Source organism: Mustela lutreola, chromosome 12, assembly GCF_030435805.1.
Source record: "Mustela lutreola isolate mMusLut2 chromosome 12, mMusLut2.pri, whole genome shotgun sequence".
NCBI classification, from domain to species: domain Eukaryota; kingdom Metazoa; phylum Chordata; class Mammalia; order Carnivora; family Mustelidae; genus Mustela; species Mustela lutreola.
In genome coordinates, this window is record NC_081301.1 from 38,401,198 (window position 1) to 38,428,778 (window position 27,581).

At 43.0% G+C, this 27,581-nt stretch overlaps 2 protein-coding genes across 6 annotated transcripts in view; one reads left to right on the forward strand and one right to left on the reverse strand.

The window, feature by feature from the left end:
• Window positions 1-18,778, forward strand: part of RIGI (RNA sensor RIG-I) — a 56,426-nt gene extending 37,648 nt beyond the window's left edge. For all 4 annotated transcript variants that reach the window (XM_059142175.1, XM_059142173.1, XM_059142172.1 and 1 more), the window contains exons 11-18: window positions 2,531-2,688; window positions 3,689-3,824; window positions 5,139-5,287; window positions 8,548-8,638; window positions 11,097-11,267; window positions 12,527-12,678; window positions 16,007-16,150; window positions 18,206-18,778. In XM_059142175.1, coding sequence (XP_058998158.1) covers window positions 2,531-2,688; window positions 3,689-3,824; window positions 5,139-5,287; window positions 8,548-8,638; window positions 11,097-11,267; window positions 12,527-12,678; window positions 16,007-16,150; window positions 18,206-18,502 — 1,298 coding nt within the window. In that variant the 3' untranslated portion in view covers window positions 18,503-18,778. The remainder of the gene's footprint in view (window positions 1-2,530; window positions 2,689-3,688; window positions 3,825-5,138; window positions 5,288-8,547; window positions 8,639-11,096; window positions 11,268-12,526; window positions 12,679-16,006; window positions 16,151-18,205) is intronic.
• Window positions 18,779-21,858: 3,080 nt separating this feature from the next.
• Window positions 21,859-27,581, reverse strand: part of ACO1 (aconitase 1) — a 56,400-nt gene continuing 50,677 nt past the window's right edge. For both annotated transcript variants that reach the window (XM_059142177.1, XM_059142178.1), the window contains 3 exons: window positions 25,569-25,691; window positions 23,579-23,764; window positions 21,859-22,720 (listed from right to left, as the gene is read on the reverse strand). In XM_059142177.1, coding sequence (XP_058998160.1) covers window positions 22,607-22,720; window positions 23,579-23,764; window positions 25,569-25,691 — 423 coding nt within the window. In that variant the 3' untranslated portion in view covers window positions 21,859-22,606. The remainder of the gene's footprint in view (window positions 22,721-23,578; window positions 23,765-25,568; window positions 25,692-27,581) is intronic.

Here is a 27,581-nt window from a genome sequence, read left to right on the forward strand (position 1 = left end):
CACAGCAGGGAAGAGGTACACCCTGGGTGCCCTGGGAGCTCATGGGAACTTTGGCCTGGAATGGTCTGCAGGGCAAGCTTCTTGGGGTGTAGTGGTGTCTGAAGCAGTCTTGAAGTCAGCCAAGTTAAGGAGAGACAACCAAGGGAGGTTGAAAAGGCATCAGGCATTGAAGGAAGAGTTTCAGGAACTGCAAGCATTTGGGTACTCCTAACACATGAGTAGCAGAAAGGAATGATGCTACAGAGGCAGGGACCAGACCAGGAAAGGCCTGGGAGGCCAAACTGAGTTTGACTTTGTCCTAAAAGCAGGGGGAAGCATCTAAAGATCTTAACCCGATCCATGATGTGATGAGGATACCAGTGAACAAAGAGGGCCAGAGGCAGTCAAGACAGCTAGTGGAGGGAGGAACCTTGTGCCAAGCGCTGCAAACAGGATGTGTTCCGATTTCTTGGCTAGCTGGTTTGGGGTGGGAGTGGGGGGTGACTTGCACCAGGCTTCTGTATTGCACACTTGTTGGTATAGTATTGGGGAGTGCTGGTTCCAGAACGGGGAGCAACTTTGGAGATGTTGAGTTTGTGAATTCACCTTTCCTCACACGTACTTCGGTTTTACTCTTCTCTTTCACAGCTTTCTTTAGGACTTATGCTAACAGCTCTCTGGCTAGTTTGCCCACCCCCACTCATTTTTCCATTCAGCCCCCTGTTACCTGAAATACTAGTTTTATCATGTCAGTATTCTGCTTGAATCTCTCTGCCTTACAAGCAAAGCTCTCTAAGCCTCTAACCTGCCAGTCTGGGCCCTGCCTGCACAGTCTGGTTCTACTTATCTTTCCAGTTTTACATTCCACTCCTTCCCTACTCCAGTCCTTTGATTTAGCCGTTCCTTAAACATGTTCATTCTCTTGTCATCCACTTAGTGCTCAGCAGTATGATAGCTGATGGGGAGATAGCATGGACCCTGAGACAAGCTCCTGCCCTTGAGGCATTTCCAATCCAACGGTAAAGCCAAAGTTAGATAAGGAATAATGAAACAATGGGATAGGGGTAGGTGGGTGGTGGTGATCAGGTGTGTTTCAGGCAGAGGGAACAGCATGTGCAAAGGCCAGGAAAGCGGAGAGAGTAGGAAGACATCCATTAGCCCTGTCAAATGAAGGAAGCAGAGAAGCTGGAGATGAGAATCAGAAGCAGAGGCTAGATCACAGAGGATCCTGGGAGCTGGGTAGGACTTTGATTAGAGGACTCCCCTAAAAGCGTTTAAGTGGTAGGGTAACAAAATGTTTCATCTGTAATATTGGAAACTCTCTCTGCTGAGTGGGCAGTGAATTGGGGTGGGGGGTAAGGCAAGAAGTAGAGAGACCACTTACAAGGCTGTCATGTTATCCAGGAGCATTATGATGTGGTCTGATCTAGGGAGTGGCAGAAGGGTGGAAGACATGAATTTCTACCTTCTTATTCTTCCCACTTCTAATTCCCTATCTCCGCCTTTCTCCAGTCTACATCCTGTCAGCTGTTTGGTTTCCAGATTGCTTAGCTCATTTTCACACCTACTCACATTCAAGAAATACTTGTTAATTCATCTGGTTTACCCCCTTGTTTGTCGTTGGAGCTGGGAAAGAAGATGTCAATGCTACTTGTCTGAATAGCCTCCTTTGTTCCTCCTGTTAAACATGAATGGGTGAGAAGAGCAATTTCACCCAGAAACAGAGCTCTTGCCTGTAAGTTTTACTAAACTGTGCTCTTCCCAGGGAGCCCTGGAGATCTGAGCCGCTTGAGAATAGGATTCTTCTGTCTTCTGCATCCTTTTACCACCAGCAGCCTGCACACAGCCTGGACCAGAGCTGATGCTCGATTTTTGGACCGAGCAACTGAGGCATAGCTTAGGAGATGCACACGCACAGAAGCACCCATGACAAGCATCTTTGGAGTACCTGTTCTTCGCTGGGTCCTGTGAATGATGCTGTGGAGATCAGAGAGCTTGAGTTCACACCAAGACAGAGGAGACTGTTGAGTTCTGTCTCTCTTGCTTTTAGATGCCTTCCTCATGAATGTTTTGAAACCTATTACTTTTATTTACTGCTTCGTTGTTAAAGGCAAAGTTAGATATTTTTTTCATGTCCACCATTTTACCTCTGGGCTGCTTTGCTCATCAGCTCATAGAGCCAGCAAGCCTTCAGTATCGGACACACCTGGATCTGCATTCCTGTACCCCCTGCCCTGTGCTAGCTATGTCACTTTGGGTGAATTACTTTGCTTTTTTGAGCTTCGGTTTCCTCACGTGTAAAATATAATATCCACCTCAGAGATTTGTGAAAATGAATGAAATTATGAGTGTAAGACGCTTTGATACTAGGTGCAGAGTAAGTATTCAGTAAGCAGCCCTGTGCCAGCCAGATTCACTACAAAAAACCTCCTGTTTCAGGAGAAGTACTGTGCTTACGGAGAGGAAGGAAGAAAATTGGAGGGTGAGGCTTGCTTAGAACTTTAAATGACTGACCACATGGCACAATGAAACACTTTTTTCTTTTTTCCAGAAAATGTATCTCAAATTCAAAATAGGAGTTTTGGAACACAGAAATATGAGCAGTGGATCATTTCCGTTCAGAAAGCGTGCATGGTGGTTCAGTTGCCCGACAAAGATGAAGAGAGCAGGATTTGTAAAGCCCTGTATTTGTACACTTCCCACTTGCGGGTATGTGGGTTCTTTGTAGCGACATATTTTAGTTGCAGCACCTCCTGGGAGCTTGGCTCTGGGAACCAGGAGAACATCAACTTCTCACCCTATTCCAAGAGCTCACTTAGGGACTTTCCGAGGGGTTCCTCTGAAGCAAACTTTAAAGTTATCCCATTCGGCATCTTCTCTGTCTGCTTACTGAAATGTAACACTAGTAGCCACAGGATAGAAACAGATGCTGGGGCTCTATACCATGTGCCTCTAGCATTCCCATGATTGACACGATTGGAAAAAGTTGGGGGATGATGAACATGATTGTAGATATGCGGTTGGTGACAGCCATCTTGAGAGTTCAGTAAGCGACTGCTTTTGCCCTATTTTGAAGTATGGCTGCTCTTACCTTTGGCAAGCCACATGCTCAGAAATCCAGGGTCTTTGGTTGTTTTCTGGTTAACCAAGAAGTTAAGAAATAATAACCATCACCTCTGCTTATCATGCTGTTAAGAGTATTTAAAAATGCACTCAGTCCGCATGCGTTTATAGAATTTTAATGAACTTAGTTGCATGTTTGGGGTAGGCGGTCAGCGCCAGCAGTTGCAACAGGTATTGTTGCAATTCACTGATGGCTCTGGATGAATGAAGAGATTAAATTCAGTGTCTGAATCAAGAGGCAAGTTGATGTGGAAGTTGATTTGCTTTTGTTTTTTGTTTTTTAATCTTTGACATGCATTTTTCTTGTAAATTTTCTCTTTCCCGTCCAAGGTGGAATTCTAGACTCCAAAATGATCCTAATTGATTAATAATCCTAGCTAATTATGGTTTTTTAAAATAGTATTGGTTCAAAGGTTTTATTGCAGTACCATTAGAAACCACTCATCTTAGAAAACTAAGTTGGAATAGATTTAAGAAGAGCTTATTTTAAAAATTAATTCCATGCTAAGTACAGCTAATTGAATGTGAGTATAGCAAATGCATTGGACACTGGAAACATTGAAAACTCTGTTTTCATTTCAAACAGAAATATAACGATGCCCTCATGATCAATGAGCATGCACGGATGAAAGATGCTCTGGATTACTTAAAAGACTTCTTCGCTGACGTCCGAAGTGCAGGATTTGATGAGACTGAGCAGGACCTCACTCGTAGATTCGAAGGTGGGTGGTGTTAGAGGAAGAAGCCATTGGAGCCTGGCGACTCCAGGGCGGGATACTTATATTGTATTGCATTTAGTTTACGATGATGCTCAGGGAGTTGTCCTGGGCTTAAGAAGACAACTATAGACACCAGGACTATTAAGCTTCAGTGAAATATGGTGCTTATGGGAAAAATATGCTGCTTTCACTATTTCTTATTTTGAAAAAGGAAAAATGGGATTTGCAAAGGACACGTCCCATAGAAATTATAATAGGTAGCGGCACTTTTTTTCAATCTGTAAGAGACTCTATTTTTTTCAGTTAAATTAGCCAACATACATCATTGGTTTTTGATGTAGTATTTAATGATTCATTAGTTGCGTACATCACCCAGGGCTCATCAGATCATGTGTCCTCCTCAAATGCCCATTACCAGTTACTCTCCCCCGCCCCCCGTCCCTTCTTCAACCCTCAATTTGTTTCCCAGAGTCCGGAGTCTCATCTCTCATTATTGAAAGGTGGTAGCATTTTTTGGTTCAACTTTTAGTAATTTTACAAAGCTTTAAGAATATATTTAGGGACGCCTGGGTGGCTCAGTTGGTTAAGCAGCTGCCTTCGGCTCAGGTCATGATCCCAGCGTCCTGGGATCGAGTCCCGCATCAGGCTCCTTGCTCGGCAGGGAGCCTGCTTCTCCCTCTGCCTCTGCCTGCCATTCTGTCTGCCTGTGCTCGCTCTCTCCGCCCCCCTCTGATAAATAAATAAAATCTTTAAAAAAAAAAAAAAAAAGACTCTCTCTCTCCTCTGCCCCTTTCCCTGCTCAAACTCACTTTCTCCAATAAATAAATCTTTAAAAAAAAAAAAAAAAAAAAAAAAGAATATATTTAAAAATGTTTTAATTATTTAAAGAGATTATAATTTATATATACTATATATAAATTTATATATAGAAGAAAACCGAGATGGCCCATAATCCTATTGCTCTTGGATTAAGAAGTAATATAGGAAGATTTGAAATGAAATTAAGTCCTTCTCCTTCTCTCCAAATCCTTTTCCTGAAGGTAATTACTGCTAATAAATTTGTTTGGCTTATATCAAAGTATTAAGTATACATAAGTGTAGCCCAATGGTGTGCTGCTATGCTTGAGCACCCAGCTGTCTGGGGAAAAATAAGTATGCATTTATTGCTGCATTTTTAATATATGCATTAAAGCAGTGGTTATTACTCTTGGGATTCTGGTCAAAGATTGAGAGATTAACTGAACTATAGATAAGGTCACAGTGTGTTCTAAATTTCTAGACTTTATAAGCCATTTATGGAATGTTCCCCTTTTGCAGAAAAATTGAAGGAACTGGAAAGTGTTTCTATGGATCTCAGCAACGAGAACCCTAAACTAAAAGATCTCTCCTTCATCTTGCAAGAAGAGTACCACTTAAACCCAGAGAGTAGAACCATCCTCTTTGTGAAAACCAGAGCACTTGTGGATGTAAGCTTCTTTCTTCTTGTGGATAACAAATTGACCCAGTACAAAAAGACATTCCTTTCCTCACTGCTCTGCAATCAGGCACTCACCCAATTAAGTGTGGGTCTGTTTCTGGGCTTCCTATTCTGTTCTGATTATCTGTTTGTTTATCCTTATACTAATACCCTCCTATCTTCATCACTCTAGTTTATAGTAAGTCTTGGTACCTGTAGAGCAAGGACTTTATACTTTAAAAAATTCTTTGTTAACTAAAAACAATTTTAGCCATCCTCTGAGCATGTAATGTCATCTCCCTAGGCTTTTAAAATTCATTTTACTATATTTGCGTTTCAACTAATACATTTGAGCATTTTTCATAAACTTATAAGCCACCCATATATCTTCCTTGGTGAAGTGTCTATTCATATCTTTTGCCCATTTTATTTCATTTTTTTTTAAAGATTTTATTTATTTATATGAGACAGAGTGAGAGCCAGAGAGATCACAGAAGGAAAGGGAGAAGCAGACTTACTGTTGAGCAGTGGGGCTCAATCCCAGGCTCGATCCCAGGATCCTAGGATCCCTGAGATAATGACCTGAGCCGAAGGTAGATGCTTAACTGACTGGGCCACCCAGGCACCCCTCTTTTGTCCATTTAAAAATAGGATTTGAGGAGCACCTGAGTGGCTCAATGGGTTAAAGCCTCTGCTTTTAGCTCAGGTTATGATCTCAGGTCCTGGGATTGAGCCCTGCATCAGGCTCTCTGCTTAGCAGGGAGCCTGCTTCCTCCTCTCTCTCTCTCTCTCTCTCTGTGCCTGCTTCTCTGCCTACTTGCGATCTCTGTCAAATAAATAAATAAAAATTTAAAAATAAATAAATAAAAAAAAATAGGATTTGATTGATTTCTTTATCATGGTATTGTTGAGTGTTTAAAATATTTTTTTAATATATTCTGACAAAAGTCCTCTGTCGGCAATGTGATTTTTAAATATTTTCTTCTGATCTTTTAATTCTCTGAACAATACCTTTTACTGATTGAAAGTTTTAACTTTCCATAAATTCTATTTTACCAATTTTTTCTTTTTGGAGATTGTGCTTTTGGTATTGTATATAAGAACCCTTTGCTTACCCAAGATCACAAAGATTTGCTTTGTTAGTTTCTCCAAGTTTTATAGTTCTGCAATTTACAATTAGGTCTACGATCTATTTTGAGGTATGAGTTGAGATGCTTTTTATCTTTTCATGGAGCTATCCACTTGCTGGAGGACTGTATGTTGAAAAGATTGTCCTTTCTCCATTGAATTGCCTTTGTAACTTTTCGAAAAATCAGTTGGCCTTTTTATGTAGGTCTATTTCTGGATTCTCTCTTCTGTTACATTCATTTACATTTATTTATCCTTTCATCCTTCCTGTACTGCTTTGATTAGCTTTATGGTGTGAGTCCTCCAACTTTTTTCCTTTTTTCAAAATTGTTTTAGCTATCTTCCTTTGCCTTTCCATTCATATTTTAGAATCAGCTAATTCACATATATGAAAAATCCGGGATTTTGTTTGGGATTGCATTGAATCAAGAGATAAAACTGGGGGAAAGTGACATCTTAACAACATGGAGTCTTGGGGGTGCCTGGGTGGCTCAGTCGTTAAGCATCTGCCTTCGGCTCAGGTCATAATCCCCGGGTCCTGGGATCAAGTCCTGCATCAGGGTCCTTGCTCAGCGGGGAGCCTGCTTCTTCCTCTTACACTCCCTTTGCTTGTGTTCCCTCTCTCACTGTCTCTCCCTCTGTCAAATAAATAAGTAAAATCTTTTTAAAAACGAAACAAAACAAAACAGTATGGAGTCTTCCAATCCATGACCATAGTATATCTTTCTCTCTTCTGTATTAGTTATGTATTGCTGGTAACAAATTACTTTGAAACTTAGTGGCTGGAAACAACAAACTATTATCTTACAACATCTATAGATCAGGAATCTGGGAACAATTTAACTGGATGATTCTGGCTCAGGATCTCTCAGCAAGCTATAATCACCTCAAGGATCCTACCTGAAAGGCTTAACTTCCAACCATATCTGTCTGGCTGTGGAAGGCCTCAGAAGATGTGCTTCTGAGCTCACTCATGGGGGCTTTTCCACTTCCACAAAGCTGCCTCAGAGCACGGCCGCTGGCCTCCTCTAGAGTGAGTGATCCAAGAGAGATTGAGAAAGTATGCCTAATATGGAAGTCATAGTCATTTTTAACTTCGACTTGGAAGTGATCACATCTTCCGTTTTTTATTTATTAGAGGCAGGTCAGTAAGTTCAGTTCACATTTGAAGGGAGGGGATTACACAAGAATCTGAAGACCAGCGGGTGGAGATCACGGGGAGCCACCCGAGAGGCCACCTACCACATCTTCTTTGGTTTCTTTTATCACTGTTTTGTTGTTTGCAGCATACAGATTCAGCACGTATTTTATTAGACTTATACCTAAGTGTCAATTTTTTAATGCTATTGTAAATTGTACCTGTAGTTGCTTGTTGCTGGTGAGAAAAAATACAACTGACTTCTGTACATTATCTTATGTCCTGGGATCTTGCTAAAACCCACTTATTCTACACAATCACTATTCTGAACATTGCTTTTTTTTTTTTTTTTTAAGGATTTTTTTTATTTGTTTACTTGACAAACAGAGACAGCCAGAGAAGGAACACAAGCAGGGGGAGTTGGAGAGGGAGAAGCAGGCTCCTGGCTGAGCAAGGAGCCCAATGCGGGGCTGGATCCCAGCATCCTGAGACCATGACCTGAGCCTAAGGCAGACAGTTAAAAACTGAGCCACCCAGGTGCCCCTGAACACTGCTTTTTTCATTTAAAAAAGGTCTCAGAGATTAAATTATATCAGATCACAAAAATCTTAACCATTATATTTAATTGCATAGAATTCAATTCCAAAAAACTTTTTTTCTCAAGTTTATCAGTCAGAAAACTACTTACTAAAAGTTTTTCCTTCTTGCGATATATCAATATCGAATTAATAGTTACACAAATGTGGTCTACAAATAGTGTCCAGGGGCACCTGGGTGGCTCAGTGGGTTAAACCTCTGCCTTCGGCTTAAGTCATGATCTCAGGGTCCTGGGATCGAGCCCCGCATTGGGCTTTCTGCTCAGCTTGGAGCCTGCTTCCCCCCTCTCTCTACCTGCCTCTCTGCCTACTTGTGATCTCGCTGTCAAATAAATAAATAAATAATCTTAAACAACAACAACAAAACCCACAAATACTGTCCAACTGATAATTGCTTTTGATTTTCAGGCTTTGAAGAAGTGGATTGAAGAAAATTCTGAGCTCAGCTTTCTAAATCCTGGCATATTGACTGGACGTGGCAAAACAAATCAGAACACAGGTACTATATTAGTGAATTAGAGTTAGGATACTATAAGATTATTTATAATATATTCAAATTCTTTTTTAATGCTTTATCAGGGTTCAACTAGAGAAGCAAAACCATTAAGTGATTATACACTCATACATATATACATATTTATGTTGCTTGTATGTGGACACAAACACACACAAACTCATAGGGATTTGGGAATTAGCATGCACAACTGGTCTGGCAAAGGAAGTCGGAAATACATGGGGTAGGTGGACAGGAGCAGGTCTGAAACCCACAGGTGTGAGCTATTTGGAGTCTCTGAGGTCTGGGACTAATGCCTAAGCCCTCTTTCTTTTTTTTTTTTTTAATTTTTATTTATTTGACAGATCACAAGTAGGCAGAGAGGCAGGCAGAGAGAGAGAGGAGGAAGCAGGCTTCCCACTGAGCAGAGAGCCCAATGCGGGGCTCAACCCCAGGACCCTGGGATCATGACCTGAGCGGAAGGCAGAGGCGTTAACCCTGAGCCACCCAGGTGCCCCCTAAGCCCTCTTTCAAAGGGTTGATTGATTATGTCAGGTCATCTGAGGATGAATCCCTTTTGTAACTTAAATGTCAAGTGATTAGGAACTTTAATTACGTCTGTGAATTCCCTTCACAGAAGCACCTAGATCAATAAGCGAGTACTGTAGTTCAGCCTAGCCACAGGAAAAAGCCATCACAGTGCTCAAATACAAAAACTTACAGACATCTCCTCTTCCCATAGGTCCTTCGGATGAAACCAAAGTTATTTTTTAAAATATTGTTAGAGCAGGTCACTCTTTTTCTCTAATTTTCAACCAATAAATTTAGATTAGCTGGAAATAAAAATGTTCTATTTCTATTTTATTGTTTTTTAAGCTAGAGACGCTTTTATGTGTATTATATATTTTTTAATTAAAAAAAAAAAGTTCAGGCACAAAATCCTGCAGTCTAGCTACAGTGGTTGAAGGATGAAGGGGTGCCTCTGTAATCCCAGGAGGATCTCTGGGTGGCCAGCCCTCACCTGACATTCCCGTAGCCGTGCTCCCCAACCCTCATTGACCAGCCAGGACAGATACTCATTCTGTTCCTCCTGTTCAGTTTTGTGTCTAATAAGCAGTCCCCATCCTGTCAGTCCTCAGGCATCGCTCTTGCACTTTCCCCTTATGCAGATTTTAAACTTTGGGAATATAATAAGTATATTCAGATTTCGAAAGTTTGGCTTTCAGTACCAAGTTTGGCTTGGTTCAATACCAAGTTTCGAAAGTTTGGCTTTCCAATACCACATTACTGCAGTTGGAATTCAAAGCTCTGCCGTCTGACTCTAACATGAGTTGATTTTCAAATTTTGGTATTTCTTTACAGATAAGCATTCAAGATAGTTTCTTGTTTGTTCGTTTATCCATCCATCACCCATCCAGCCACACTTATTTAGAAACTTATTCTGTACCAGTTATTGTGCTTCTGCCAAATAGCCTTCCCCAACCCCAAGACTGGTAGAGGTTTCTCTCCTCCCCATCCCACAGATGCAGTTCCTAAGATATCAGTATTATACCAATTTTATCAATAGCTTCCTATTGATCTCCTTCTTCCATGAGATCCTTGTAGATAAAAATGACCTTTTTAACCATTGTATTTTTACCTGACAAACTATAATTGCTGAGTAAATGATGAACAAGTAGATGACTAAGTTTAGAAATTCATGAAGTACGGCATCTGTCTTGGGCACGCTCATTATTCACTAGAAAATGATGGTAAAAAGAAATTGTTTTGGCCTTAACAAAATATATCTGAAGATTTTGGCTGCCAACGTACAGAAAAAAACTAGAACTTTTATAAATTCTCTTAACTCGGAGGTGGAGACCACTGAAATTCTTTTCTTTCTCAGTATATCACTGGCTGAGGACTGCACACTGTTAGGGTTTCAGACTTAAATTCAAGGCCCGGTTCTGTGAGTTTATCATACTTCCAAAACCTCAAGGTCTTCATCTGTAAAGGAGAATTGTAACACTTGCCACATCAGCCTCAAAGGGCTTTGAGAAATTCCATTAATTAACTGTGACACTGTTTTGCCAGCTGTAAAGTCCTATACACATGCAAAGGCATTACAATTAATTGTTTTGCAAAAAAACTATGAATTACTGATAGTTGTTGATAGTTTTGCAAAAAAAAAAAAAATCCATATTTGTTTTGCAATAGAGCTGCACAGCTGGTTAGTGCCACAGCTGGGATTTGAACTCAGGCAGTCTGTGGCAGAGTCCAAATTGTTGAACACCACCCTAATGTCCTCTCTAAAACAAGGATAGGAATAGGCCCTACTGCCTAGGGTTGTTTTGACATCATGAATATAAAGCACTTTTCACAGTATTTGGCACGTAATAACACTCCGTTATTAATGGCTACTTTTCAAGGGTAAAGTTCCCTCTTTGATAAGTTGTGTAATGAATGCCCTCTGACTCTGACTCAGGAATGACGCTCCCAGCACAGAAGTGTGCATTGGACGCATTTAGAACCGATGGAGATAAAAAGATTCTGATTGCCACTTCAGTTGCTGATGAAGGCATCGACATTGCTGAGTGTAATTTGGTCATCTTGTATGAGTATGTGGGCAATGTCATCAGAATGATTCAAACCAGAGGTGAGAAGAGCTTTGATTCCATTACTAAATGGCTGGCGATTTCTCTGATTTGTGAGTGTGTCTGTTATTTAGAAACATACTCTGTCCTAGTCATTGTGCTTCTGGCTTTTTCTCCTTTATTAAACCATTGTGGCTATAGGACCATTGGCACCATGGACTCTGGCGTCTTTGGCCCCAAAGGCGGCTTACTTGATCAGGATTGTGTGGGTACAGTTTTGCCCACTAATATGTGTCCCATTTTAATTCTTGTTTATGATGAGTACTGTTTACTTGACCAACATTGACTGACATATTTATGGAAAGATAATTCCCACTTGGATTGAGACTTTGGCAGCCTATGTGTGGACCCTTCGTGGTTGTGCTTGTGGTAATGATGGGCCCTTGTATTCTAGATGAGATACTCCATAGAGTTCTTCTCACTTGAACTAGGTAATCTCCTAACTAGCCTCTCTTCCTTTTCCAATTTCTGTAACAACAGCTGCATTTTACTTCCTGAAAAACAGCTCTGGGGCTGGGCATGTCACTGGGCATGTCTGGGCATGTCACTTGCCTGTATAGAGACTCCATTGTTTCCTGATTTACATGGTGTTAAAAAGCTCACAGTCCAGCACCAAATTATCTTTCCAACCTATTTCCCATTCTTCCCCTTTATTCGTTATCCACTTCTGCCAACCTGACTTCATCATTTTCTCCTTGTCGAAGAAAGCGCTCATGTACTGCTACTCATAACCTTTGTTTTACTTCCTCCCTCTTCCTCTGCTTCTGTATCACGTGTCCCTGATCCCCCAGCTGGCAATAAACTTGAATACCCATATTTCTTTTCATTTATCTTCCTTATTTTACTTAGCATTTCTACCTGTATTCTGGTGACTGTGAACATATCTATTTCCCCACCTGCTTGAAGGGTCTTGAGGGAGGATCTATTCATTATTCATATTGGAGTGCTCACGGTGTCCTCCTGAGTGTTCAAGCTGGATTGTCTTTAAGGCAGTGTCTCTGATAATGTAGCTGTCCCGTTACACTGCCTGGAGACCGACCCCCCGCAAGGAAGCCAGCCTAAGCCGCGCCCCCAGCTTAACATGTAGTTTAATATGGAGGCACACACCTGCGTTGGGAGTTCCTGCTCTAACAGCTCAGCTGTCCTATGAAAGCGGGTATCAGTGAATCAGAATTGAATTTTAGGAGTACCCCTCTGTTTACCTCTTCTCAAATTTATCAAAGTTCTAAGTCAAAGACACCAAATACTTATTTTCTGATAGGCCGAGGAAGAGCAAAAGGGAGCAAGTGCTTCCTTCTGACCAGCAATGCTGATGTAATTGAAAAAGAAAAAATAAACATATACAAGGAAAACATGATGAATGAATCCATTTTAAGGCTTCAGACGTGGAATGAAGCAGTATTTAAAGAAAAGGTAAGTCTTTTATTCTGTGTCACTCTTGCAGAATCTGACCATGAGTAACAAACAGAATGTAAGGGTAGTTGGTGCCTTTTATCATATTGCTCTGAGTGTTACATGAGAACACTAAGTTTATGCTTAAAATTTTGTCCCGCAGTAAACATCAGATTCATTCTGCTTTGGGCCTCAGTGAGATTAAAATGTATGTTATTAGCGCTAATACTTGGAGTGAGGTTTTTAGTTAGTTATAAAAGGGCAAACCGAGTTAGATGGCCCTCAAGTTGGTAGCTCATCCTGAGGACTGCACCCTAACATGGCAAAACACAGCCTTCAAATTTGTCGCTAACATCCAGAGTCCTTGGAGAAAAGCTCCCCATGCACAGTGCACGTTAGAATGCCTGTTTGTAGGTGCGGGTAGGAATGCACACTGTGGAGTGTTGTATCTGTTTAGTTCAGTCTCTCTCTTTTTTTTTAATTTTTTAAAGATTATTTATTTATTTATTTGACAGAGAGAGATCACAAGTAGGCAGAGAGGCAGGCAGAGAGAGAGAGAGAGGAGGAAGCAGGCTCCCTGCTGAGCAGAGAGCCCGATGCAGGACTCCATCCCAGGACCCCGAGATCATGACCTGAGCCGAAGGCAGCGGCTTAACCCACTGAGCCACCCAGGCGCCCTAGTTCAGTCTCTTGATAGTGACCTTCATTTTACTGCAATTTCCTCTATAACACAGAAGCATGGAACCAGACTGGGGAAGGTCAAGAAACAGAAACATGCAAATACACGCACACACAGGCTTACGTGCATGCACATACAAGCACCCCCACACTTTCTCTAGACCCTTTGCAGAGACTTTCATCTTGGGATCTCTGCCACTTAGAAGATATGTGACCTCAGGTAGTTACTCTGTCTCTTAAATCATCTGTCTCCACATTCGTAAAGTTGAGAAAGCAATGGTATTTAATTCACAGGGCAGTTTTAGGGATAAAATGGGGGTATATGCATTGCTCAGCACAGTACCTGGAATCAAGTAAGTGCTCAAAAAATGAGAACTGTTATGGACTGAGGCATGAGGCAGACTTTAACTTCACAGAGATGAACCTCACAATTCAGTAGACCAACTCCATAGTGTCCATAATTTTGAAAAGTCATAATCTCTTTACTCAAAAATAGTTTTGAGAAGCAGTGGTCTAAAGCAAATTAACATTTTAGCACATAAAAGGACAACTTTATGTCAGTATTCACTCATTTTTAGAAAATTTCTACCTAAGTTTAGAGACTAAAATATTTAAAAATACTTCTTCCACATTTTAATTGAGGAGAATTGCAGGGAAATTTTTTAGTTCCTCTTTAATTTTCCTCTTGAACTTTACTGAGAATAGAGGTTTTTCACTGAGTCATCTTCCCCTTTTGTAGCATATGTTGATGTTGGCTGTAAAATCTTTAAAACAGTAATAGCTTTACTACCCATGACATAATTTTTATCTCTTCCACTGGGTGACCAATGACATAGACTCATGTGTAGCAGGGGAGAAAGAGTAAAAGCCTGTTGAGGGAGATGGAGGCTCGGCCATACCCAGACGCTTTTGTAGCCAGCTCACCAGGACGAGGAGTGGGATGAAGAGAGAACAGGTTATGCATCTGTTGAAGAGCACCTGGGATTCCCCAAACAGCCATAGAAAATGGGCAGCGGTGGGAAGGGATGAGAGGGAGCCCAGAACCGGTGCAGCCAGGACTTGTTGGTGGCTGGTCATTCCGTGGGTGGGGCTGGGCGTTCTGGCTCTCCGCAGGGTCTGCCCTGACATCACAGGCAAGGGTGGTTACCGTGTGGCAGGGCAGAGCATGGATCCCTCCTTGGCCTTCTCTGACACTGCTAGGTGGGAGTGTGCAGACGCTTTGTTAAAGTGGAAATCTAGGTGCGCCCTCAGTCTTTGCTGGCATGGGCTGGGGTTAGACCATAGTTGTCTGTTCCGTTCTATGATGTTTGGCAGAAATAGAAGAGCCACTGTCTGAAAGTTTTTTGTCTTGCTAGGCTGTCCCTTTCCTGGTCGTCCTTTGACTAGAGAGAGTAAAGTAGGCTTTTGTTGAGACACTTTTTTTTATCTGCGTCCATAGGCATTTCCGGTTGCCAGTTCTTTCAGTCTCAAATCTGGGGTAATAGGAGATGAAAAGAAAACCCAGGTTACTCAGTACCATTTTGTTCTTAAGGTTTTGTGTTTTCTAGCTGTCTCCCTTCCTCTCTTGACCCTTCTAAATCTTCTTAGTTTTGTTTTATCTGTAACGTCCAGGTTTTTAAAGAAAAAAAAATAATAACTTTGTTTATTTGAGAGAGAGAGAGAGAGAGTGAAAGAGAGTTGGGGGGAGGTGCAGAGGGAGAGGGACAAGCAGACACTCCCCATTGAGCAGGGATCCTGACGTGGGACTTGATCTCAGGACCCCTGGGATCGTGACTTGAGCCAAAGGCAGATGCTTAACCATCTGAGCCACCCAGGCACCCTATAATGTCCAGGTTCTTAGTTGTATGTAGGCATGCCCTAAGTTTTGAAGTAGAATGCAGTCATACCATATACATGATTTAACTTTAGTGTAACTCAAAGTACTCACTGTGGTCAGAAGGGGAGAGAGAAAAATGATTTAGGGTATGGGGACTCTTCTGTCTGCTGTTCTATTTAATGGGTCTCTGCCCTAGAAGTGGTATAACTATCCCTGAAACAGTCAATATGTATGTTTATATTTATGAATGCTTTAAAAATTTTTTGCCAACTACTAAAGTAGAAAACAGGGGTCACATGATTGTTTTATGAACATCTTTAGTATTTTATGGGCACCTTTTTTTTTTTTTTTAAGATTATTTCTTGTGAAAAGCGAGAGAGCAAGAGAGTGGAGGGACAGATGAAGAGGGAGAGGGAGAGAGAATCCTTAAGCAGACTCCCTGCTGAGCACTAAGCCTGATGTGGGGCTCAATCCCAGGACCCTGAGATCATGACCTGAGGTGAAACCTAGAGCCAGTTGCTTAACCAACTGAACCACCCAGGTGCTCCCTTTATGGGTATCTTTGATGCAAAAATTTAAAGGCTCATTGGAGGTCACAGTTAAACACTGACTAATAAAGAATTAGGATAACCCAATAAAATTATCTATGGGATTTTTATAAACAAAGTCAGGTACTGTATGTTCATGGAAGTTGTAAATGAATGAATGATAATACTTGTGTGTGTGTGTGTGTGTGTGTGTGTGTGTGTGTGTGTTTGCGTATTTGCATGCACACAGTCATAAATACCTCCTAGTTATACCATTGTACTGACAAGGTGGTTTTGTTTTTGGTTTTTTTTGGACTTTTGCATGTAGATTCTCCAGATACAGATGCAAGAAAAATTCATCAGGGATAGTCAAGCAAAAGTAGAACCTGTACCCGATAAGGAGAATAAAAAACTGCTTTGCAGAAAGTGTAAGGGCTTTGCGTGTTACACGGCTGACATCAGAGTGGTAGAGGTAAGCGAACTTTGAGCAAAGAGCATTTTTTAGCACTAATTAAACTTACTCTCTATCGGTGAGATATTTGTGGAAGAATATTATTATTTTTGTTGTTATCATGGCCGTGATATTTTAAAAAGCCAAAAAATTTTGAAAGGAAACCCATAACAATGAAGAAGAAAAAGAAGGCATTTAATTAAATATGACATAGCCACTAAAAATAATAATGGTCATGCTAAATGAATGGGGTATCTGGGGTTAAATCCTAGAACAGATAAAGAATATTAATTAGAAAAAGTAAATATCTGTAGTGCCAGTAACAGTAGCGTTTCAATCCTAATTTCTTAGTTTTGACAAATATACTGTGGTATGTGAGATATTGACATTCAGGGAAGCTGGGAGAATGGGATACAGGAGATGCCTGAACAACTTTGCCCTTTTCTATAAATCTAAAGGAACTCCAAAGTAGAGTTCATTAAACGAAATGAACATGAAGCTTATGTATAATGAAAAGCTTCTTACAGACTGTGATGAAGTAGAAAAAATAACAAGGAAACAAAGTTGTTAATATGCTGTGACTTTCGGGGTGTGAAATAATAGTGGCAATACCCGCACCGCTCTCACCTGTAACGAAAAACATTAAGACATTTTCTTTGTCCAGAAAAAGACTAGAGCAAATATACTAAATATATATTTTACAGTGAGACTCCATGATTTTTCCTATTTTATGTTTTCTAAACTTTCTTTTTGGGATATAGATGACTTTTTAATTTTTTTTTTTGAAGATTTTATTTATTTATTTGACAGAGAGATCACAAGTAGGCAGAGAGGCAGGCAGAGAGAGAGGAGGAAGCAGGCTCTCGGCTGAGCAGAGAGCCCGATGCGGGGCTCGATCCCAGGACCCTGAGATCATGACCTGAGCCGAAGGCAGCGGCTTAACCCACTGAACCACCCAGGCACCCCATAGATCACTTTTATAATGAAAACAAAATATCTCCTTATTTTAGAAAATCTGGTTAGTTATTTTTTGTTTTGTTTTGTTTTTTCCTCCTTAAAAATTTTGGATAGAGGGGTGCCTGGGTGGCTCAGTGGTTTAAGCCTCTGCCTTTGGCTCAGGTCATGATCTCAGGGTCCTGGGATCGAGCCCCACATTGGGCTCTCTGCTCAACAGAGAGCCTGCTTCCCCCCCCCTCTCTACCTACTTGTGATCTCTCTCTCTCCATCAAATAAATAAATAAAATTGAAAAAAAATTTTTGAATAGAATAATCTCCAGAGACAAAAACTGCCTGTAACTCCATTGCTCCTGATAGAAGAGAGGCTGGTTTCGATGATTAGTTATTAGGATTCTTTTTGGTCTTTGGGAAGCTGGTCTCTGATCAGAAAATGGAGCAAGAAGCACAATATTAAGGGTGATACTAGCAAATTCCCGTGCCTTTGTAAATCACTTCTTTATCTAGAAAACATCCTTTCAGCTCCAATTTGAGTGATTTTTCTCTTGCAAATGCCCTTTATGATCGTTTCCCTCCTGCCCCACCCCCTCCTCCCAGGGGCCCGTATATTGGGTCTGCATTTCCTCTGTACAGAGTGGTGTTTCTCAGATTTACTCTAAAGTTGACTGTAGTTGGAGCCTCTGGACACATTAGTCTGTGACCCTCTGCAGATCTCCATTGACCCTTCGTTGTTCTCTGTATCCTTTGGATTGTGCCTGTCAGGTAAACTCAGGCACTGGAGCTCTTCAAGAAATACCCGCTTTTGTTTCCGAACCAATAAAGAGTATCTACTTTCAGAAGCTTGGTTGCCCAGAAACTTCTTAGTCCTCGTTTTCATGAGATGGCCCCTATCCCCTCACTTGGCATCCCCACGCTCACTTCCACCCTTGGAACTGGGAGTCAAGTTGCATGAATTCTAGTCTGGCCTTCAGTGAATGCATATTTCCTTCTTACCCCATCTGTCACAAAAGTGGGATCCTACCTGCTTTTCATCTCAGATTGTTGTGGAGTTCATAAAAAATCACAGTTCGGTCCTGGTTCTAATGTTCTGTTTTGTGTTTTATTCAATCCCTTTGTCTGTAGGACTGCCATTACGCTGTGGTTGGAGATGCTTTCAGGAAGTGCTATGTGAGCAAATTACACCCCAAACCAAAGACCTATGGGCATTTTGAGAAGAAAGCAAAGATCTTCTGTGCCAGAGAGAACTGCTGCCATGACTGGGGAATCCATGTGAAGTATAAGACATTTGAGATTCCAGTTATAAAAATAGAAAGCTTTGTGGTGGAGGATATTGCAACTGGAGCTCAGAAGCTATATGCAAAGTGGAGGGATTTTCCTATTGAGAAGATACCCTTTGATGCTACAGAAATGTCCAAATGACCTTGGGTCCTCAGTCTTTAGCTACAGGCAAGGGGTGACCTTAACTGACAAATTAGCCCCAGTGGGTACAGTCATGGATTGCTTGTATACCACTGTGAAGACACTTTACCCAAACTTGTATCAAACTGAATATGTCACTTAACTTCACCCTCTTTTTATTGTTTTTAGCAGTTTGAACTATATCACATATGTAGAACACAAGTGATAACAGCACTAATGTTCTGTAGGCCAATGGAGCTCTAAGCACTTGGGAAAAATTAAAAAGCCCTAACTTCTTTTCTGATCTTTCCTTTCACAACTGACTGCCAGTGTAGCCACTCAGTACACATTGGAATGAATGAATGAATGAATGAATGAATGAAACGTTGAAAGTGTTTCTACCATAAACTGACTTTTGCCCTTAACATACTGAAATTGTTCTTGTTTGGTCCTGTAAGACTGTCCCACTCCCTCCGGCTTCAGGCATTAGTTGCAAATCCAGGGAATCACCTGAGCCTCTCATTGACAGGGCATAGATCAGAGGTTCCCCTGACCTCCTCCTTGAATTTGATTAATCTGCTAGAGGAGCTCACAGAACTCAGAGAAACATTGTATTTTCTTAATCACCTGTTGACTAGAAAACAGCCAGATGGGAGACATGCATAGGACAAGATGTGGGAAGAGACAAGGAGTTCCCATGTCCTTTCCTGATCTCCACCTGTTCAGCAGGTGGAAGCTCCCCAAACCCTATCCTTTGGGATTTTACGGAGGCTTTCTTATATAAGCATGACTGATCAAATCATTGGCGTTGGTGATTGATTCAACCTCCAGCTTCACTCCCTGGTTGTTAGGGGGCTGGACTGAGAGTTCCAGCCCTAGAATCTGAGTTGGTTGTTCTGGCAACCAGCTCCATCCTTAGGTGTGGTCCAAAAGCCATGTCATTAGCATAACAAGAGACCCTTTGTCACTTGTGTCACTTAGGAAATTCCAAGGGTTTTAGGAGCTCAGTGCCAGAGCTGGGGATGAAAGCCAAAGAGATATTTATTATGTAAATCACTATCTCACAAATATCTCTTTTTATATGTGATTGCCTTTTTTTGGATGCTGTTGTTTAAGAACCCTAATAGGATGTTTAAAACACCTACTGGAGATTTGAGAAAAGTTCTTTCAGGTATCTAAATGGTCCAATTTGTTTGAAGGTGAATGGTCCTCTCTTCAGCCAACAGAAGGCAGATTGAAGGTGAAACAAAAAAAAATATTAGAATTTCCTTATTGGATTTTTGCCCTGAGTCAAGCCACTGCCAGGCACAGAGCCTGGAACAGAGTTAGGCACTCGGTTACTATTTACTGAAGGAAAAAACCTGGTAGATAGAATGCAGACTCTTGACTGATGCCAAATGCTGGTCATTAGATTTCTCGGTCAAAAGCTGTATGTCAGAACCAAGTGGGGAGTCTTCATGGGCACGTGCCCCACCCCCATTAGGATATCTTGGCAGGGTGTCCAGCCATGTGTACTTAGTGAGGTTCCTCGGGTGGTTCAGATACAACCCATTACACACCCACAGGACCTTGTCTCTCTATGGTTCCTGCTAGTGCTGACATTGTGATGGGTTTTTCACCTGAGCCACTCAGGCGCCCCACGCCAATTATTATTAACATTTTTGCTTAACCCGTTTGACTTGTGCTTCTAATAACACTGTGGTTCATTACTACTAGACCCTGCTGGAGGTGACTCTCATCTGCTAACGGCTGTCCCATAGCCAAAGACACACGTGCTTATTTGCTGCATTAAATAAGTCTGTTGGTTAAGACAGTGTGTGCACTTAAGAATGCTTGCTTTCCTAGGAAGGGTCAGGTGTAATGGATTTGGAAAACTGTTAACAAAAGAGAAGAGAATCCCAGGGTGAAGAAGAGGACTGGCAGGCACCTTGGACAAGAGCAGCAAACATTTCGTGTGGAACGAGAGGCCTAGTGCCTTCTTGAGAAACTAGGCCAAAGGAGCTTATTTGTTCAGTCTTGTCATGGGCCAGGGTGTGACACTGGGCAAGACATTTTATTACTGAACAGGATATGGGGTGCATTTGGAGGCAGAGGAGTCCAGAAGTGAAGGGACCCTGTTCTAGAAGTCAGAGACACAAGACTCTGTCTCCACATAACCACGTAATGTGAGGAGCTAGACAGCTCCCCAGCAGCACAGTAACAGAGAACTAAGGCGGTAGAGGTCTGTTTTCTCAGCCCTTCTTTGTGTTTTTATGTTAGGACTGATCTTTATTTAAAGGTCATGGGCTTTTTTATACAACAAGGTTCTGTCTGTTATCTTAGGAATGCAAGCTGGGCCCCAGGAACCTCAGGGGCAGGGTTGCTCAATAACCTGTCTTATTCCTCATCTCAGGAGAGGCAGAGAGAGGTGTTCTGGCAGAGAGTCCTGGGTGTTCTGATGGCCAGGCCACATTCGCTGAGTGCTAAATTTGAGATTTAAAATTCATTACAAAGAGATGAACCTGGGGGGTGCCTGGGTGGCTCAGTGGGTTAAGCTGCTGCCTTCGGCTCAGGTCATGATCTCAGGGTCCTGGGATCGAGTCCCGCATCAGGCTCTCTGCTCAGCAGGGAGCCTGCTTCCCTCTCTCTCTCTCTGCCTGCCTCTCCGTCTACTTGTGATTTCTCTCTGTCAAATAAATAAATAAAAATCTTTAAAAAAAAAAAAAAAAAAAGAGATGAACCTGGGAGCTATAAGGTGACCTGTTATGAGCCAGAACCCCCAGGTCCCCATGGGACCTCTAAGGACGTGATTAAGGTTAAATAAGGTCATAAGAGTGGGGCCCCGATCTGATCCAATTAGTATCCTTAGAAGACACCAGAGAGCCAACTCCTCCTCTTTCTCCTCACACGCGCATGAAGGAAAGACATGTGAGAGGACAGGGCGGAGGTGGCTGTCTGCTAACCCAGAAGAAAGTTCTCACCAGAAAATGAATTGACTAGAAACTTGAGCCCGGACGTCTAGCCTCCAGAACTAGGAGAAAATACATTTTTGATGTTTACACTACCCAGGCTATGATATTTTGTTACGGTTGCCAGAGCAGACTATGATGAACATAAGCAGGTAGGTAAACTATAGAACATAAAGTGAAAAAAAAAAAAAAATGATCTGCTCACCGTATTTGCTACTGCTACCTTCTTGTCTGCTCCCAACCAGGGCAGAGAAATCCTTTTCCTCAGCTCTTCCACTCCCCCTACCCGCCGCCCACAGTACAGATGTTGTAAAAGCAGAACTTGAAGGTCTCCCGGTTTTAGGATACTGTAGTCTGAGACTTGCTCTGCTCGAAATATTACAGACAAGAGCTTTACACACAACAGAATTCAGTTCCAAAGTCAACAAGTTTTCCTTGAAAATAGATTTAATTTTATTCAAATTACAAATGTTCTATGTCTCTCTCCAAAACCACCTCCAAAGTTCTCCTCTGGACAAATGAAAAGTTTTCTAGGGAAAAGTTCTGAAAAGAGTGAAAGAAAACATCACATTTTTTTTTTTTAGTGTTGATCCATCAAAAGGTACATAATCAAAAAATGTCAGTGTCTGACCTGTCCACGAGGTGCCTGGGTCATTCCATCTGAAGGAAAAAGGCGGAGGGGAGAATCACAATCACCGCCGTGATTTGCGGTGTGAGAATGTTTTCATCTACCATGTCAGTTCATACTGGTATAACAGGCAGGGACCAGTGGCCCTCAAGGGAAGGCTTCATGGAGCAGAGGAGAAGAGAGAGGAACAGAAATGAGGACAGGGGATGCCTTCTGAGAACACTGACTAGTGTCCAGCTGAACATTAACAGGCCAAGAGTGAAAAATCAACATTCTGTGATCAGTGACTTTACAGACAAGCTCAAGTTCTCTCTTTCTGGCACTACTGACATTCCCACCATTCTAGCTTCCAAATTCTAGAAAAAGAGAAAAAGATCCACAAAAATAGAGAATGCAGAAACTGCTCATTCTGTGCCTGGAGGAATGGCACCAGTACTTCAGTGCTCACACGCCTCCATGAGGGGATGCTCTGCGCCAAGGACCCGGCTGGCTAGTGGCGCTTTGCTCCCCCGGTGCAGCTCCAAGCCTGGGGCTCCGAGCGCAGCTTGCCTACTTGGCCATCTTGCGGATCATGTAGTTGAGGATGCCTCCGTTGTGGAAATAAGTGAGCTCCACGTCCGTGTCGAACCTCATGATGGCCTGGAAGGTCTTCCCAGTATCCAGCTGTGACGACAAAGAAGCAGAGGAGAACCAGTGGGGGAGGAGGCCGGGCAGCTGTGTCAGGAGGGATGCCCCCCTCTGCCCTCAGAGCTGCCCCTCAAAGCGTGGTCCACACACCAGTAGAGCCAGCGGCACATGGGGGCACATGCTGTCCCAGCTCTAGCCCAGACCCAGTGAATCAGGGGCTATATTTGGACCAGCCCCCCAGCCGACTCCTCTGTGCAGCAAAGCACCGTGGGGTGTGAATGACGGAGATGAAGGACACCCAAGGGCCAAGTCTCTCGGGGCAGCAGCTCCTAGTGATGTTAGACCTCCTCTGGGAGCCATGTGTCAGCAGAGGTCTCACTGAGGTGGCCCCTTAGGCAGCTGGTGCAGCTGCTGACCCTGGGATGTCAGCGCTGGGCACCTGCCTTGCCTCCCCTCAGGAGCTGTCACATTACCTTTGGGCTAACCAAAACCTGGCACCTGAGGTGAGGCTCAAGAATGGGGTATGTCCACATTTTGATAATAAAAAGATGTTTTTTAGATCATGTGAAAATGTCCTGTCACTGAGCTTCCCGCACTCTTCTCTGGGTTCAAGAGAGATTGGGAGTCAGAGGAGACAGTGGGGCTGGTGGGGATGGGGAGTAAGAAAGGAACTGATGGTAATTTTGTGAGTAAACGGAAATAGGTAATCAATCAACAGGGGTCCTCCTCACTGTGTTGTGAAGACAGAGCAGGTGACAGCAGAACTCCTAGGTCTAACGCACTCCTACTGAGTGATTGTTTTCCTTCCAAATCCACTCATTTCCTTCTTGCGATTGACGATGAACACAGGGTCCTGTTACTTGGGCGTGGCATGGGGGAGGAGCTCCAGCTTACCTTGACCTGCACTTTCATTCGTGGTGTGAGGTTTTCTGGAATGATGATGGTGTATCGTTCCCGCCCCGTGAGTCCCAGGGTGTCTGCAGTCTCCCCAGGGAGGTATTCAAGGGGAATCACCCCCATTCCCACCAAGTTACTGCGGTGAATGCGCTCGTAGCTCTCAGCCAGGACAGCTTTGATTCCCTGAGGAGCCAAGACAGTACTTTGGACACAGTTTCCATTTTCTTTAGATACACAGAAACTTGACAAAAGGCTTCTTCAGTCAAAACTCCTCTCACACCTAAATTCTAAGTACCAATGAGTCATTTACATAAACAGTTACTCTAGTAAATAATACCGCAGCTGGTCTGCACTGACTGCCTACAATGTACAGGCAGTAAAATAAAGTGGCTTCTCTCAGCCCATCCCCACCAGCCCTAGGAGATAGAGGCAACTGCTGTCCCATCACCCACACAGTCAGTGGTGGTAGCTGGTATTTAACCCATGCAGCTTCACCACATACTTAGCTGCTTTGTGATACAACATCTCTTAGCACACTTCCATCATATCTAGAATCCATACTGCAGAACAACATAAAAAAATTTTTCTCTTCTCTCCCTTGAATAGGTGCAGACATGAAAAATTTTAATGGAAAACAACTTTCAGAACAACTACAGAGAAAGGAACAGAGATGTGCTGCTTTTGTGATTCCTGTTTCAAGAACAGGAGGTCTTCCGTATGGATCTGTGTACACATGTGTTCACTTTGGAGGGAGTGGCAGCTTTGTAAACACATACTATGCACGTCCCTAGGCTGGGTGAGGGCTGCGCAGGGCTGCAGACCAGGTAGGTGTCCAGCCCCCTCTGCCGTGAGGAGAGCCCAGCACTGTTGAGCAGCCTGGCTGGGGAGGCCGGAGCTCGGCGCTGTTCTGTACAGAAGCCTAGAGCCCAGCGGACCCCTTGTGCGCCAGTCCTCTCAGCCTCCTTCAGCTCTTACAGCCCCCTGCGGCTGCACTGCCAGCTTCCAGCCCCATCCCTAAAACCCTTTCCTCTTCCGTAATTTCTCTGGTTCTTTTCAGCAGCTTCTAGAAAAGGTAGGCTTTTGATATATTACCAAGTAATCAAAGAACATCTTTTATTCCCTCCACAAAGCAAAATGATTGATAAAAAACAAAACAAAGCAATAAGTGTGATGTTCACAGAGATTTACTGAAGCCTGGACCCCCGGAGGGCTGCCTGCCAGACCCTGCCTTCTTTACTGTATGTGTGGAAATCACTGTACGAGGTGTTTCCAAAGTTTTAATTTGCTCGAGTCATAAATCACTGAGATTGGCACCAGCTAGGTCATCTTACCCTACCCTGAGAATAGAAGCTGAGCAGGACTCTTCCCTGCTTTTGGGGCCGGACGATGCTCAAGAGGTGACAACCGTCTGCTCCCTGCATGGCCCCTCCATGGGGACACCTCACACGGCTCAGGCCCTGAAATGGCCGAAGGTTCTGAGGAGCTGCCTGTCTGTGTCCAGAGAGAGCTGCCTTTTCTAGAGAGTCTATAAACCGACTCACGGGCAGTGGAAAGCCACTGTAAGAAGTGCACTCCCCAAGTCTGTCCAGAGCATAGGCTCCTTACTTTTACCCTCCCATGAACCTCCTGAGAGACAACACGGGAGCAGCAGCCCAGGCTTACTGCTTCCTGGAACAACAGCCTGAAATGCACCGTGTCCCTCAACCTGAATAATAAGAAAACCGTGCCATTTTCCCCCATAAAAAAAGTCATGTTTACACATATTTGAAAATAATTTCAGAGACTTCACAGACCCTCTTCCCAACTGCTCCACAGACACCCCCAATGATCCACGGTTTGTAGAATACGAGTATCTGATCTGAGGAACCAGTTCAACTCTACGTTACCCTTCACTGAGTGGGGTAAAGGCAGATCTGCCAAGAAGCAGGAGCTGAACAAACAGCACCTGCTTTCCTGAGCCTGTGGGCTCCCTCCACGTCACACTCACCAGGAGGAAAGGGCCCTTGGCCGCCCAGTCTCGGGAGCTGCCTGAGCCGTACTCTTTGCCGGCCAGAATGATCAGGGGCAGGCCTGCTTGCTGGTACTGCTCGGCGGCATCGAACACGTCAAGCTGAGGAAGAGAAAAGCAAGGTTTACACACGCAGCAGAGCATGGACACAGGCCAGGGGGACCTGGTGGAAAGGACAGGGTCTTCAGGGGCCCAAGTCAACACGAAGCCAACCGCCAACACAACCAATCAGTGGCCTGCTCTACAGATCTCCAACTGGCTCCCATCCATTCACCCCTCCCATGAGCTGTATATTCTTTTAACTGAAATGCCTAGTTTTTGTCCTGGTTTTAGAAAACCTAAGGCATCAAATCCTAAGGCATCAAGGGGAAAAAAAAAAAGTAGATCAGATTTTTTTCCCCTCTTCCACTGATTTAACTATTATAAAGCTTAGAAAACAGAGAATCCCACCTAAACCTGGGTTTTGACTCATTCTCAGGGACTCAGTGATGGCCACTTATGTAGGGTAGCAACCACAAAGAAGGTGACATGTTCTGAAATGACATAAAATGCAAACATACATACATGGATTTATTTTAGATAAAGTGAGTGGGGGGGAGAGGCAGAGGGGGAGAGAGGATCTTCAAGCAGACTCCCTGCTGAGCACAGGGCCTGGGGTGGGGCTTGATTCCAGGACCCTGAGACCATGACCTGAGCCAAAATCAACAGTGAGCCACTTAACCGACTGGGTCACCCAGTGCCCCAAAATGCAAACTTGTATTATTCACCTTTCTATAAGGAGGTCAAGACAGAGCAGAAACACAGGTGGAAGCACAGATCAATACAGGACAAGAGGATTAACTAATATTTTGGTATATATGAGAAATATCTTCCACAAATGTCTTCATTTGTTTCTTGCAAGAACTCTGAATGTTCTGCTATGCCAAGACTTCACAAAGACATTGGATATCATTGCTGGTGACAGGAAACAGTTGTTCTTCCTGGCTACGTAAGTAAAAAAAATTAAAAAAAAAGAAAAGAAAAAAATCCCCCAAGAGGGTTTCCTTCAAAAGAAGCTCTAGAAAGGTGTATAATCAACCTTTCAAGTAAGCTTTCACAAACTACTATTTCGGTGGGCTGATGGAGCCTGTGGTTGGTTCCACATGGCGTTACTCAAATCTGGGGAGCTTATAAAGCAACGGCTCCCTGCACATGCCCTCTCTTCTAAAGAAGAGGACATAAAATTTGGTGGTTTCTTCTGTTACTGTGCCTCTGTGTCTTCAGTATTATATTTAAACTGCCAGTTCTCTATTTCTCCGTTTTTGTTATCAATTTCCTGCTTTGATGGGTATTTAGTTCTCTCTCCTTTTAAAAAGATTTTATTTATTTGAGAGAGACAGTGTGTGCGAGCAGAAGGAGGGACAGAGGGAAAGGGAGAGAATCCTAAATCAGACCCCTCGCTGAGCGCAGAGCCCGAGGGAGAACTCGATTCCAGGACCCTGAGATCATGACCTGAGCTGAAATCAAGATGCTTAAAGGACTGAGCCACCCAGACACCCCAGGGATTTAGTTCTTGTAACTACTGTTCCCCTGGGTACCCTCTCCCTAGCCTCCCAATATAATTATGTCATACATTTTGGATGAGTCAATATTTGGTGTTTGTACTACTTTAACCATGTGAATGTTATTTATAGCTGAGTCAAGTAATGTACTCTGATTGCCTTTTCCTGGTAATTAAGAAAAATTTCCACTGGAATTAATAATTTCCTTTTTGTATGTGTGCTCACCTGTTTCTATGTCCCAACCCACCAGTTAATCCCCACTCTGCCTAAAGGATAATTCTCTGAAGACATTCAACTGTATCAGGAAGTCTGTCATTTAAAAATCTCTTCCATGGGGATGCCTGGGTGGCTCAGTAGGTAAAGTGTGAAGCATCTGCCTTTGCCTCAGGTGATGATCCCATCAGTCTAGCTCCCTGCTCAGTAGGGAATCTGCTTCTCCCTCTGCCCCTCA